The sequence below is a fragment of the Labrus bergylta genome, chromosome 16 (genome assembly GCF_963930695.1).
Source record: "Labrus bergylta chromosome 16, fLabBer1.1, whole genome shotgun sequence".
NCBI classification, from domain to species: domain Eukaryota; kingdom Metazoa; phylum Chordata; class Actinopteri; order Labriformes; family Labridae; genus Labrus; species Labrus bergylta.
Genome location: NC_089210.1, coordinates 16056309 through 16069486, shown reverse-complemented (window position 1 = coordinate 16069486; position 13178 = coordinate 16056309). Strand labels below are relative to the sequence as shown.

Genomic DNA, 13178 nt, shown 5'->3' with positions numbered 1-13178 from the left:
TCTTAGAGCTGGCTGCACATGAGGATTGTAGTACGGTTATTTTCCTGCTCCTGATCGAGTCGCAGCCTCTCAGATCTGAAATCATAAATATGTAAAAGTCTTTGACCCGCAATGCATGATGGTATATATTGCTTGGATAGTGATCACGGATTGTACACACAGACTGTAAATATTGCACTACTTTTCACAATGCATTGTGGGATACAATGAGTCCACTATATGGACAGATGTGGAGATTTTTTTCTACAATTTAAATCACAAAAAAACCTAAAAGCTGCTAAATTTAAAAGCAAAGAAACGACCAGCAGCCTGTTGCGCCACAGTTAAAAAAAAATATATATTTTAACCGAAGTCCCGCCTCTGACCACACCAAAAGCCAATCCTTGTTTAGGCACATGGTTGGTCATCTAGATTTCAAGGAGGGGCCCATGCCACCCCTCTGGACACACCCCTGGTTTTTGTGAAGAGGAGAGAGAATTGAGGAAATCAGTAAAAGTTGTTTTTTTTAAGTGACTTGAGAAGAGTCCCAGAAGCTTCAGAAAAAAGACTGAAAATGTGTGCATGTGTATTTCAGCCTATATGTATATATGAGTGTAAAGGTACTTTTCCGTCCTGGGATTATAAAGGATATCTTCTTCTAAATAAATAAAATGTCAAACAGAGCAAAATAAGAATCGGGCAAAAACAAGTTTTCTTATGGATTCTGTTATAGGCCTACTATATTGTTATTATATTTATTATTAGGTCCCGTGGTGTTTATTGTTTTACAGTGTTGGATTTAACTTTATTTCTTAAAACATTTACAAAGCATTTTCCTTGTCAAAGATCGCTGCAGTTACACTCCGGTCCAGCAGGTGGCGGTAACGATCTGTGTGCTCCGATATGCCCGCCGCCAAAACGCTCATTTCACTGAAGAAATATTTTTCTTTTCGGAAGGAGATCCTTACAAAGCGGCCCTATTTCTTTTTTCAGCCAGAAAAAAAATAGTCTTAGAATCTGAAAACCGACGATGTACGCCAGGACAAACACCGGCAGCACACACGGAGACTTTCAGGACAGAAACGGAGTGAACTATGTGACATCGACGGAGACTTTCGGCCACTGCTCCCAATTGTTCTGGAAAAAGGATCCCAACGACTCCGGAGTAAGAAAGCCCTTAAAGCTAGCCGACATACGGCAACACAAAAAGCCTCTTACACTAACATTTTACCAGCTGTACTTTTAGGAAAGTGTCATAATTTACAAAGGGTTGTTAAGTGGCTGAAGAACACTCAGTTTAGTAACGCAGAGTAATCTGAAAGAGCGATAAATACACAGAGTCTCCGTTAGCTTCGTGCTAACGCTCCCACCGTCATGCTGAGAGGCTCACGGCCTAGTTTCTCTTTTAGCTGCAAAGCTAAGTGGCTAATGCTGTTACCTCCTTTAAAAGTATGTCCAAGTCGCCGTATGTGAAAAGTTCATTGAGCTTGGACGTGTTTACAATTGTAGTGTAATTGCTTTTGTGAGGAGACGCACAATGCTGAGTAAAATATATAAATGTAGCTTAAGCAGCGCGGAGCTAATGCTAACGCTAACAACACAGCTGAGCTCCGCAAAACAAGCAGCGCGGGGCAGCAGAGGTTTATTTCAGGGGAGAGCTGCGGGTTCAATTTATAAGAGAAGTCTGCACGGGATAATTTACCTGTTAAAGGGTGAATTTGAGCAGCTTAAGGTGAATATTAAAAGCGTAAGGTCTGTAATATTGTTAGCGAACAGCGCAAAGTAAACATGAACAGGCTGTCCCACAGGAAACGGGAGCGGAAGACGCCCCGCGGAGGACTTTGAAAGACCTCTTTGTGGTGCCAGACTGTGAGCTTCATTCATGGCCTCTCTCAGCTCTCAGATTATCTACACAGCACACACACACACATTAATCTATATGTTTGATATTTTAAGTTTATGTGAAGTTCAGGGATCTCTGCTAACTTCAAACCCTCTCTCTCTCCAAAACTGTGGTTAAATTATGAGGAGTCCACCTGTCAATCACCTGACGTCTCTGCTTTAGTCCTCCTACACTGTCTGCATGTAAACAATCATAATTAACACCATTGATCATTCATTTGTTTTGTGTAACCTTAAGGACACACATCACAGGGGAACAGTTTATGTACTCACTCAAAACTTAATGCTTTCAATTAGAGATGTGATAGATACGATCTAATGTCGATATCAGGTCCGATATTGACGTAATTAACATATCGCATCTTGTTGGACTGATGGCAGCGATCCACGTCATCGATCAAGAAAGATCTTTGGGCGCTTTAAACATCCTCGGCTCGCACAGTCTCACTTTGAAGACGTTCAGACCGCACTATAAGGAGTGTCCACAGATCGTCTCCATGACAACAGGAGATGGAGCTCCTCCCTCTATACGACCAAAACAACAACTCTTACACTAAAACATTTAATTTGAAAACCTCACAGGTGTTGCTGCTTTCTTCTTTTTGTAGCCTAACACATAACAACAACAAAATTAATTATGATTGAAAATAACATCGTAATCGAAAAAAATATTTTTGATGCATTACAATGCGCAGTTTACTTTAACGCCACCCGTAACAATTAGTAGGGAAACATGCATACAGACGTATTCATTCATTTTCCAGAAGCTGACAATGTTATGCTTCTTTAATGTGGATTCATCTTTAGCTGTGGTCAAACCTCTTCCTGTGTACAGTTTGCACAGTTTTTAGTGATGTTTTTAATCTGTCGAGCTTCTGTTTATTCAGGCGCACGTTGATTCAGGGCAATGCGATAAAGTTTCAGCTCAGACTGGGTTTGATTATTTTCTTATTTAATTTATGATTTATGTTCATTTTTTGTCTCTGCATGTCACCTGTTGCACTCAGTCCCACTGCTCCAAGGAATGAAGCAGAGTGTAGTCATGTAGTTCATAAGCTGCGGCAAGAAAACATGACAAAATGCTCGTACATTTAGCAGGAACCGTTCAGGTCTGGTTGATTTATGCTCGCTTTTTGGTTTCAGTTTGAGGCTCGGCAGGTTTATGTGAACGGAGTTGCTGTCCGTGGTGCTGAGCTGCCTCCCAGAAACAAGCTGCTTTCCTCTTTTCTTGAAGTGTTTTTCAGGAGAGAGGCTTGTGTTTCACTCACCAGTGTTGATCCATATTTAACGTTTCAGTTTGAATTTAAACTTGCACCGTACAACACAAGTTTAATCACCTCAGCAGAGGTTAAAAGAAGGAAGTTTACCTGTTAGTTATTTAATGAAATGCTGCATCGTTTTATTCATGTCATCAAGAAAAGTGTCTGTGTTAATTCTGCACGTTTTGGGACTCGGTGATAATTGTTTTCTTTCGTCTGTGACAGCCGAGTTCGACCATCAGTTGGTGCGATCAGCTTCCGTCTTCCTCCGCCGCCCTCTCCAGCTCCAGCCTCTCTTCGGCGTCTCTCTCCAGCTCCAGTCTCTCCATTGAGTCCAGAGCGCCCGCAGCAGCGCCGCCGACGTCGGCATCAGACGACATGGAGTCTGACGAGAGGCCGTACGTGTGCGATCTGTGCACCTGTGCTTACAAGCACGCCAGCTCCCTGCTCAACCACAAGCTCACCCACAAGACCGGAGACTTCAGGTTGAGACATTTAACACAACTCATTTATATTTTCCTGCGTGTTGTAATCGACTGTAAATGTCTGAATGTTTTTGAATCAGGATATAAATGTCTCTGATATCGTTAATCCCTTTTTAACGTCTGCGATATTTTCCCGTCCCAAACCCAGGTGTGACTTTTGTAGCAAGCCCTACACCAACTACATGTCCCTGCGTAACCACATGAGAATCCACGGTCAGAAGCGTTACATGTGTGACCTGTGTGGGAAGGCCTTCCGCCTTGCCCGGTACCTCCGTAACCACCAGAGGATCCACGACGACGGACCCAATCGCTTCGACTGTCCCTCCTGCTGCAAGAGCTACAGGACCATGCTGGAGCTCGCCCAGCACCGCTGCACCGCCGCCTCGACCAGCCAGGTGAGCCAGTGTGCGCTGTGAAGACAGTAGAGGGTGTGTCAGGCTGCGCTAGAACCTGTTAATAAATATGTGTGGGGAAAAAGGGGGGGTCCGTGCATGTTATCGGAAAGGAAACGCCCGGTAAGCACGCTGTACCAGAGGAGAACGAGGGGTTTGCTGGCGATGCTTTTCTCCTCATGATCGGGCTCTTAAAAATGCAGGAAAACACTACGGACCAGCCGGCTTTGAACTTTGTTTATAGAGAATCCAAATTACCCTTTTAGTGTTCTTTTTTTAACATGATTTATTACAGAGACCTGAAAGATCTACAGACGTCTATCCCCTCGCAAATAAAACAGATCTTCTCAGTAATGGCAGCAAGTTTCACATAAAACGTGTGCGTGTCTGTAACTTCATTCAGCAGCTCTTCAGGTGCCGCGTTCTGAGCTTTCAGTTTGGTTTTACATGAAAACAAAACAGGAAAGTTGCAAACGTTTAAGAATCTAGTGGAATATCATTTGCTTAATGTAAATGCAAAAGCTTTTTCAGAATACCAGCTGGGTTAAACTGATCATTTGCAAAGACAGAGCGGTTATGTTGCATGTATGAAAATTTAAGCAGCATGCAGTTCCCAGATTAATATTTCAAAGTCTCCCCCTCGTATATCTGTGTCTGAAGGGACACTCCAGTCAAGGGAACTCTAAAAATCCGGGGTTAGAGTTTCTAGGAAGGACTTGACATTTGGCCCAGTTCTCCTCCTTTCACACCAGGAGATGTCACTAGTGCGTCAAAGTGGAGTCCCTAAACCTCTCGTAGTGGCATCTCTTGTTATGAATGAATGACAAAATTGTCCTCCATGACTGCAGCCACTTCAGTGCTCCTTTAAATACCAGGCTGTAATCAAATCTCGAGTCTAAAGAGCTCTCAGTGGCTTCACTCTGCAGCCTCGTTGTTGGAGGCTCTACAGTGCCAGCGTGCAGCACCCTGTGTCTTCAGCTCTGACACGTTGCTGCTTTCACACAGGAGGTGTCACTGTCAATTTCCGCTGCGGCCCGTCAGAGCCACACGACACAGTGCTGTTAGCTGCCACTAATACAAGTGAATTTTTGACGGAGCTTTCTGCAAACACAAACCCCTTTTCACACATACGGAGCTGTATGTGTGAACGCAACAGCCACCTTTTTACTCCGATATTACCCGGAGTTTATCCTGCCAGACCCCTAAATATTTTTTCCACAGATAATCCGGAGGAGTTGATGTGAGAATACAGCAGGATATTCTCCGGAGATTTCAATTACAGCCAATGAAAAGAGAGTGACGTTTATATACAGTGACCGGCTAAAGTGTCTGCCCGCGACCACTACGATCTCTGTGCATGTAATTAAACGGCTGCATTCTGTTTTCTGTTCGTCAGTATGTTGTTCTCCTCTCTTTTGTGGATGTTGTCATTCCATTGGATTACACATAGCATTGATATAAAGGCAAATATTCTCATTGTAACGTCGTGTAGCGGACTCTGTTGCTACGGCCGATACTTCCGCTTTGTTTATTTACGTCACGTCTTGCGTCGGGAAATCCTGCGCGCCCTCCCCTCTGACAGGGAAAGTCCCCCGCTGTGAGGAGCATATGTGAACGGCTAGGTCAGGAGAATCTCTGGAGAAGTCCTCCTGTAAATATCTAGATATTATCCGGAGAGCATATGTGTAAACGGCTACAGAGAATAGAACAACGCAGACAGGAAGTCAGACAAGAAAACACACAGAGCGTCCGGTCAATTTCAAAATAAAATACAATATCCGGACTCCTGATCGTTTGTTTCATCACTTTATCAACATAACTTAAAAACAGGCACCGTGTGAGCTAAATGTTGTTCTTTTTATTCCCGTATCTTCTAATAGAACTAATCTTGTAGTTCTCCTGTGATCTCGCGAAAGTGTGAGTTGCACAGCTGCTCATGGCTTCGCTCACACCGCAGAAATGGACCCAGTGGGTCAGGACGTGCGCTGACTGAACTCATGGAAATTGTCATTTACGGACTGTAGGTGATGTTCTTCAGCCTGCAGGAGGTGGAGAACGTTACAGCTGCAGCATTTTAAACCTTAATGTTCACGTAGATGTCAGACGCTCTGATGCTGCGGCACACGGCTCGCCTGGTCTGTAGCTCGTTTTCTATCACCACAAGGACGACGGGGGCGCTTTAGTCTCTTAGACCTGCTGTGTGTGTTTATATTAATACGTGTGTGCTAAGACTTTTTGTGTTTTTTTTGCGTGCATGTAACATTTTGTAACTGTGTCCTCTCTCCAGCAGCAGCCTCACACCCTCCCGTAGAGAACGCATGCTGTGCAGTCAGGGTTAGACCAGGGTTAGGCTCAGTTTAGGGACAGGGTCAGGGAATAAAAACACTTCAGTGGATTTTCCTCACAAGTGTAGTAATCCAAATTTATGTGTGTGTGTGTCTGTGCGTGTGTGTATGTGTGTGTGGGGTTTGGTTTAATAAGAACCGGTTCAACTGCCCGTCCTGCTTTAAGAGCTACAGAACCATGCTGGACCTGGCCCAGCACCGCTGCAGCGCCGCGGCCAAAAACCAGGTTGGTGTGAGCGTGAGTGAGCATGTCTCCGTGTGTGTGTGTGTGTGTGTGTGTGTGTTGGTGTTTGTGAGGTGGAGTCAGCAGACTGAGCTGTAGCTGTGAGTGAGGATGAATATAAACAGGAGCTTTAGAGGAGCCGAATCCCCAAAACAGGTCAACGTCTGATCGATCTGAAGGTTCAAACTGGTTTAATGTGGCGGGCGGCGTTATCGTGACGCAAACATAGAAGTGTAAACAAACTATCGATGGAATCTGACCACGATATCTCATCCCGTTTGCACAAAAAAACTCCAGGCTAAAGGAGGAAATGTCCTTTTAACTTCATCCCTAAAATGCTGCTTTGTCCTTGAAGAGCGAAACTGACTCGAGCTGCGGGAATAAAATTCTGCCGACTTCCTGATTTCACTTCAGACTTCGAGTTCTGTCACAACCAGGACTACGACTCCAGCCCGTAGAAAAAAATATTTTTTTGCAGGCGAATCTGGTCGTTAAAAAGTTTAAACATGCTGAACATGATTCATGGTTTTTGTACACACAACGGCACATTTCTCCTGTCCTCAACCTGTAGCTTTGTTAACTGCATGTTTTGGAAATATTCACCAGCGGTGAGTTTGAGATGCTCAAGTACATCATCGCATCTTGAAATGTTTCTCTAGATATTCTGTTATCACATCAGAGGATTCAGGTATACGACGCACATCACAATGCTGACTGAAGCTGCAGAAAATATTAAAACTACGGTATGAGAAGCTCCACTTTTCAAAATAAGACGTGGCCTCACAATGTTGCACTTACAGGAGAGACATAAAGCGGACTTCTCTCTCTCTCTCTCGTCCTGTGTGGTAATTTTTATTGATAAACCAAAGCCTGCACAGGTATCACAGTGTTTCCCACACATCTCTGTGTGGGAAACACTGGATCGATAGTATTGAAAAGTACCGCAGCTTTAAAAAACAACAACATCTGTTTCATAAGACAGTGTGTCATTTAAAGTGAATCTCAATGCTGATTGGCTTTCACAACTTGTCACACAAATTAAATCCAGTGCCTCGCAGCGGCAAGTTTGCAGTACCAGGTCCCAGTTTGATGACCTTCCAGGATTTCTCTGATGGCGTTCTGCTTCAGCTATGGAGCTCCACTAAAATCGTCTGAAATCTGTCTGAATGCTGCAACATTTAAGGACGATAAACCGGCTGAGAGGACGCTTAAATAACCACATCGGGATAAGAAGTCTGAACATACATTTTGTCTGTCCTGTCTGCAAGAAAAGACAGGAAATAAGCTTTTAAATACTTGTGTTTTTAATGGCGTTTGTTTTAACCGTTTCTGACGCACTGTCGGGGTGTCAGGAGAATCTCTACGCTGATGCAGCATCATGCACATTTCTCTAAAGACTTAAAATGTTTAAACTGCTGCAAATGATGCAACAATTTGTGTCAGTTTGCGTCTTTGCTTTGACTTTGTTTTTTATCCAAGTGTTTGAAAAGTCGGCTTAATTTTGGCCTGAAAACGCCATAAAAGAAAGAGTCGTTAAAGCAAGCGTCTGCTGATATCGGGGGAGGGGCGTAGATGTTGGAGGTGACAGTCTGTGTGAGTGTATCCGTGTGTGTGTGTGCACAAAGTGACCACTCCATCCACTCATACCGACAGGTGTAAAGAGAGGGAGGTTAGTCAGTGTGCAGACTTAACGCAGCGAGCGGTGATTCAGCGTGGAGAAGATTTCATCACACTCATCCGTCACCTCTCCTCCTCTCTCGTCACACGCTGCATGAAGCACAACAACAGGAGTGTGATCACAAAATCTCTTTTTCCTCTCTCCTCCCTCCTCTCGTGCAGTCCGGCAGTCGTCGCAATTTCTCCAACGCTCGCCGTCAGCAGCAGCAGCAGCAGCAGCAACAACAGAATAATGCGAACTCCATGATGCAGCACGGAGGACACGGCCAGGACGCTCTGCCCTCCCACTGCGTCTCCCCGATGTCGCAGCCAGGACAAGGCGGCCAACCGGTGTCTGACCCCCACCAGGTAGGAACGAGAAACCTAATGGCTGATTATTCTTACCAGGGGTGTCCCCGACTGAGGATTAACATAGTCCTGATTGCAGTAGTTCACCTACTGAGCATGCATAAACCTTACTACACACGTCACAGCTTTTTTTAACACACACACAAAAAAAAAACTTTTTGGGTCCCGAGAACCTTTTTTTTTTTTTTTTTCATAAATCTCTTGAACAACTTCAGCCCTGCTCAAAAATATCAAATATTGAGTAATTATCAGGAATTTAACCAATATTATATTAATTATTCAATATATGATAGTGTTCTATTGGTCTATTAAAAAAAAAAATGAAAAGGTGCATTCCAAAATTTGTCGAGAGACAAAAATTTTTTTTTTTTTACAAAAAATGGTGCCATATCCACTAACACAGACAAAATGATGGCCAGATGAAGAGGTAGAATTTGACCAAATGGGCAAAAATGTCCATAGCGATGCATGAGGGTTAAAACAGGAGCTACATTCCCTGAGCCCTTACGACCTCTTACCCGAAGTCTTCTTTAACCTGCTTGTTATGACAACGTGTCTTGTGTGTCTTCCTGCAGGGCCGTCCCAGCTCGGTGTCGTCCCAGAGCAGCCAGCAGAGCATGAGGAGCTCGTCCTCCAACAAACACCACTCCTCCTCCGGCTCTACCCCGTCCTCCTCCTACTCCCTGCTGCAGCCCCTGGTGCCTGAGGTAAAGGAGATGAGCTCGGGATACACTAGGCTGAGCGCCAACCCCATGGTAGGAGAGAGAGCCGCCCACACACACCGCCGTCAGCTCCCCCTGCAGGCTAGCTGCCTCCTCCCTGTCTGAGTACTAACATCAGGAGAGAGGGACTAATATTCTTCAATTCTTAGAGTGTCCACCTGGGAACTCGCTCACCGCTCATGTCTGTTCTCCGAGCTGTTACGGTACAGCGAGGTGATCAGGCGTGAGTCTGAAGAGTTTCCTGGTCGACGCCATCTGAGTGATCTTCTTAAATCCTTCGGTTTCAGCCTGCTGATTTCTTTTGCTAAACTTTTTGTGGCACACATCAAGCTGCGTTTCTACGATATCGCTGGAATACATTTTTGTTTCGTCAAAGAGTAACCAAAAAAAGAGTTCTCAGACTTCATCGCAACACACACTGTGGAAACCCTCTAATGTTAAGATATATCAAGTACAGTAAAAGTAAAACCTGAGCACCTGGAGGAAACACTCGAAAAACCAAACTTAACATCAGTGTGAACTCTGCATCTGTTTTTTCTGGAGACATGGATGTTGTAGTGTGTGACATCCTATCGGCAGCAGAGCCTTCTTTTGTGGCAGTCGGAGCTAAAAGATGTGAGAGCAGAGGCTGATACGGAGGGGTCTTTCACGCCCGTCCGGTCCCAATCCCAAACCACAATTTTTTTTTTTAGAAATCCTGTCCCGTCATAATCCTGGTAAAAAGACTCCCTGCTCCTGTTACACTTCATGTTCTCAGTTTGACAAATCTGGTGATTTTCAGCTGCCCACCTGCTTTTTTAGGTGTTTCTCTTGAGGCCACTCGAGTCTCCGCTGTTTCTCACAATGAAGTTACAAACGCTCGACCGTCACTCTCGACTCTCATGAACTTTGTTAGTATCCGACCAGACGGATAATTGTTTTTAACTTTGCCCTGCAGCTCTGTCTTTCCCGCCTCAGTTATCCCCATGGATGTATTCCAGAAGGTTCTACCTGCTTTCTCTCAATCCATCGTTGTTTGGTTTATGAAGGACTGCAGCGCGTGCATGACTGCGTTTAACCAGCAAGCTGATAGAAATAACAGCCGCAGCTCTCTGTGCTCTGTGAAATAATCCAGCAGACTGAAATCAGCCGCCGAGCTCTCTCTCTCTCTCTCTTAGACTCTGAACTGAACTGTGACGCCTCTCTGTTGGTGAGACACGACTAACCTTGGGCTGTGCCGCTGACTTTCCTCCACCTTTTCTCACTTTAACACAAGTCATTCTTTCACCTCTGTGTTTCTCACATTTCTGCCTTTTAGTTCTAGCTGCACAATCTCTTCATTCAATCAATTCATCCAATGTAAAATCTGTTTTCTCTTAAAATAATCACAATGCATCAAAAGTTCACAGGAATCAAGAAACGATTCTGTTTGACCTGAAGGTGCTGATAGGACACGGTGTCAGACTTCGAGATAACAGGCTGATTTGAGGTCCGGTGTCCGGACTCGAGGCCGCTCGGAGCCGATTATCTGCACAGATTATTTTATGTATATGAGCATTTTCTGACCCCCAAAAAAACAAAAATGTTTTGCTGTTTTTGAAACCGGTTTTAATGTGATTAGATTTTCATCAGAATCATATCAAAGTTTTAGTAATCATGACAACTGCAGTTTGATCTCTGAGGAGATTTTCAGGTTGTTTCTCCTCACACACTTAAAGCTGCATGAGGAGAAGCTCCGCCTCCTCTCTGGTCTGAACTCTGCGTTTCACCTTCACTGTTTCTTTCTGCATTGTTTCAAAGTTTCCTCGTTTGTTATTTATCTAAACCTCCTTTTTAAAAAAAAAAAAAAAAATCCATCTAAACTCCATCAATGCATCAAACTGTTCAAGGAGTCACACTGACGCTTCCCTTTCTCCCCCCCCCCCCCCTTCTTTTCCGTCCTCCCCCCCCCTGCAGCCGAAACATCAGGACACTTTCTCTCTGGCTCCCCAGCGGCCCCTCACCACCATCAACCCCATCGGCCACTCCCTCCATCCGAACGGAGCGCCCACGTTGAAGCCTTCCCCCGTGCCGCGCACCATCCAGGCCATGCCGTGGGAGCAGCGCTCGCTCTACAATCAATGAGATCACCTGGACCCGGCCACCCCCCCCCCCCCCCCCTCCCCACCTCCACGTCGCGTCCAACCCCACACACCTCCCCCACCCTCAGCAGCGAGGAGGGAGGACTCTGGACGCTCCTCCCCCTCCTCCTCTGGGACGTTGTGTTTGGGCCGGGGGGGGGGCAGGACTAGTTGAGATTGATAACTGAGTAGTTAGGTTTAAAATGTGTTGCCTTGACCCTCCTGTATGATCTATGCCATGTATAAGTTAAAATGTCTGTCCCCTCACTAAGAATTAACCCTCCTCCCCCGCTCTAGTTATGAAATATCTATCCTTCCTCCCCGTTATGAATAGTGTCCCGTCCCCCCATCCCCCCGTCCTCCCTTATTTTCCTTTTTGTTAAATGAAACAAAACGTATTTTTATTAAAGAACCCTTCACGGGTTCAGGGCACCGAACGTAAATGTGACAAAGTCGTCCTTTCAGTCCGATATGTTTCTGAACATAACCCAGATGTTTTGTGGCTTCTGGAAGAAGACGACGATCTTCTTCTTCTTCTGTTTAGTTTTTTTTATGCCCCCCCTCCACCCCTTCCTCCACGTGCTCCAGAATGAAGCTTGTGTATATCGTGTGTTCGGAGGTGTCTTGACTGTTTCAGAAAGCCGTTCTCTCAGCTCACACACACACACACACACACCTGTCTGTGATCTCTGAGCACAGGCAGCACGGACCACCGTCGCTCTGCAGAACTTTTTGAAGCGTCTGTGTTGTGAAGACTGAAGTGCTGCAGTTCCAAACAAAACAAGGACCTCGACAGTGAACGTCTTTTTAACACACAACTGAAAGCTCACTTTTTTTCTAAACACCTGCGCCTGACTGGTGGCTTGTTGTTGTAGTACTAGTAATCTGTTGGCTGGGATTCAAACCGTTTAAAGCTCCTCCCCTTTTTTGTCCCACACTGACTGTTTTGCTCCTCTCACGTTAAAGCACTTTAAGACGAGTGCTGCATAATTATTCCTGTTGCCCCGCCCCCTTTCCCTCCTCCTCCTCTCTGTCTGGAGCTGTTGACCCTTCATCACCCACGCAGCAGCACCAGGACGCGGCTACTTCCGGGCGCCACAGAGGAAGAAATAAAGTCTTTCTGCAGCTCTGAACCTCTTTAACTCCCCGCCAGTGTTGATCCTCCTGTTAGCAAACATCACACACGACGACCACGTTCAGGTCTTTTCCGTACGCAGCCAATAAACCCCCCGAGAAGAAGAAGAAGCGAGTTTTGTAACCGGCCAGCAGCAGCCTAACACGGATCCAGTTTGTAGTTCTGTTACGCTAACACGGTGTTCATGGAGACCCCCACCGTTCTACTGACATTGTATTATCTCTCTTTTTAAAGTTGTTTCTATTTTTATTCATGACATGTTTTCATTGTTGCTTTCTCTCCTTGTAAAGTGTCTTTGAGTATTTAGAAAAGTGCTATACAAATAAAATGTTTTATTATCATCACCATCAGTGATGCTTTCCTTACGGACGGGGGGCGGCCGCTCGCTCGCTCGCACTCCTCCAGAGTTTTGTTTGGTTGAATTCATGAAGAGACCGGATTTTCATTTTACCCGAAAGAAGACGTGTCCTTGAACTCATCGTCAGTTTTACAGTTTCAAGCTGCTGATGGTGCGTTTATTTACGAGCATCATGGACGCCCCCAGTTACGGCTGTTGTTTGGTTAGCTTATACCATAGACTGTACATAAGGCGAACACCTCATGATAACCACA

General features: G+C 45.2%; 1 protein-coding gene across 3 annotated transcripts; it reads left to right on the top strand.

Moving 5' to 3' along the window:
- The first annotated feature begins 911 nt into the window (after positions 1 to 911).
- Positions 912 to 12913, top strand: LOC109997200 (zinc finger protein 646). 3 transcript variants are annotated; one of them, XM_065964734.1, is made up of 7 exons: positions 912 to 1144; positions 3366 to 3625; positions 3774 to 4020; positions 6499 to 6588; positions 8425 to 8610; positions 9186 to 9317; positions 11268 to 12913. In XM_065964734.1, the coding sequence occupies exons 1-7, from the start codon at positions 1010 to 1012 to the stop codon at positions 11433 to 11435; spliced, it is 1218 nt and encodes a 405-aa protein (XP_065820806.1). In that variant the 5' UTR covers positions 912 to 1009; the 3' UTR covers positions 11436 to 12913. The 3 variants fall into 3 exon arrangements, with proteins under 3 accessions (XP_065820806.1, XP_065820805.1, XP_020507251.2); XM_065964733.1 differs by having other exon boundaries at positions 913 to 1144; positions 9186 to 9365; XM_020651595.3 differs by lacking the exon at positions 6499 to 6588 and having other exon boundaries at positions 916 to 1144; positions 9186 to 9365.
- Positions 12914 to 13178: the final 265 nt, after the last annotated feature.

Coding starts and splice junctions, on each gene's coding strand:
- LOC109997200 (XM_065964733.1), top strand. CDS start 1,010: ATGTACGCCAGGACAAACACCGGCAGCACACACGGAGACTTTCAGGAC. Junction 1,145..3,365: donor AGGATCCCAACGACTCCGGA/GTAAGAAAGCCC, acceptor CGTCTGTGACAG/CCGAGTTCGACCATCAGTTG. Junction 3,626..3,773: donor CACAAGACCGGAGACTTCAG/GTTGAGACATTT, acceptor TCCCAAACCCAG/GTGTGACTTTTGTAGCAAGC.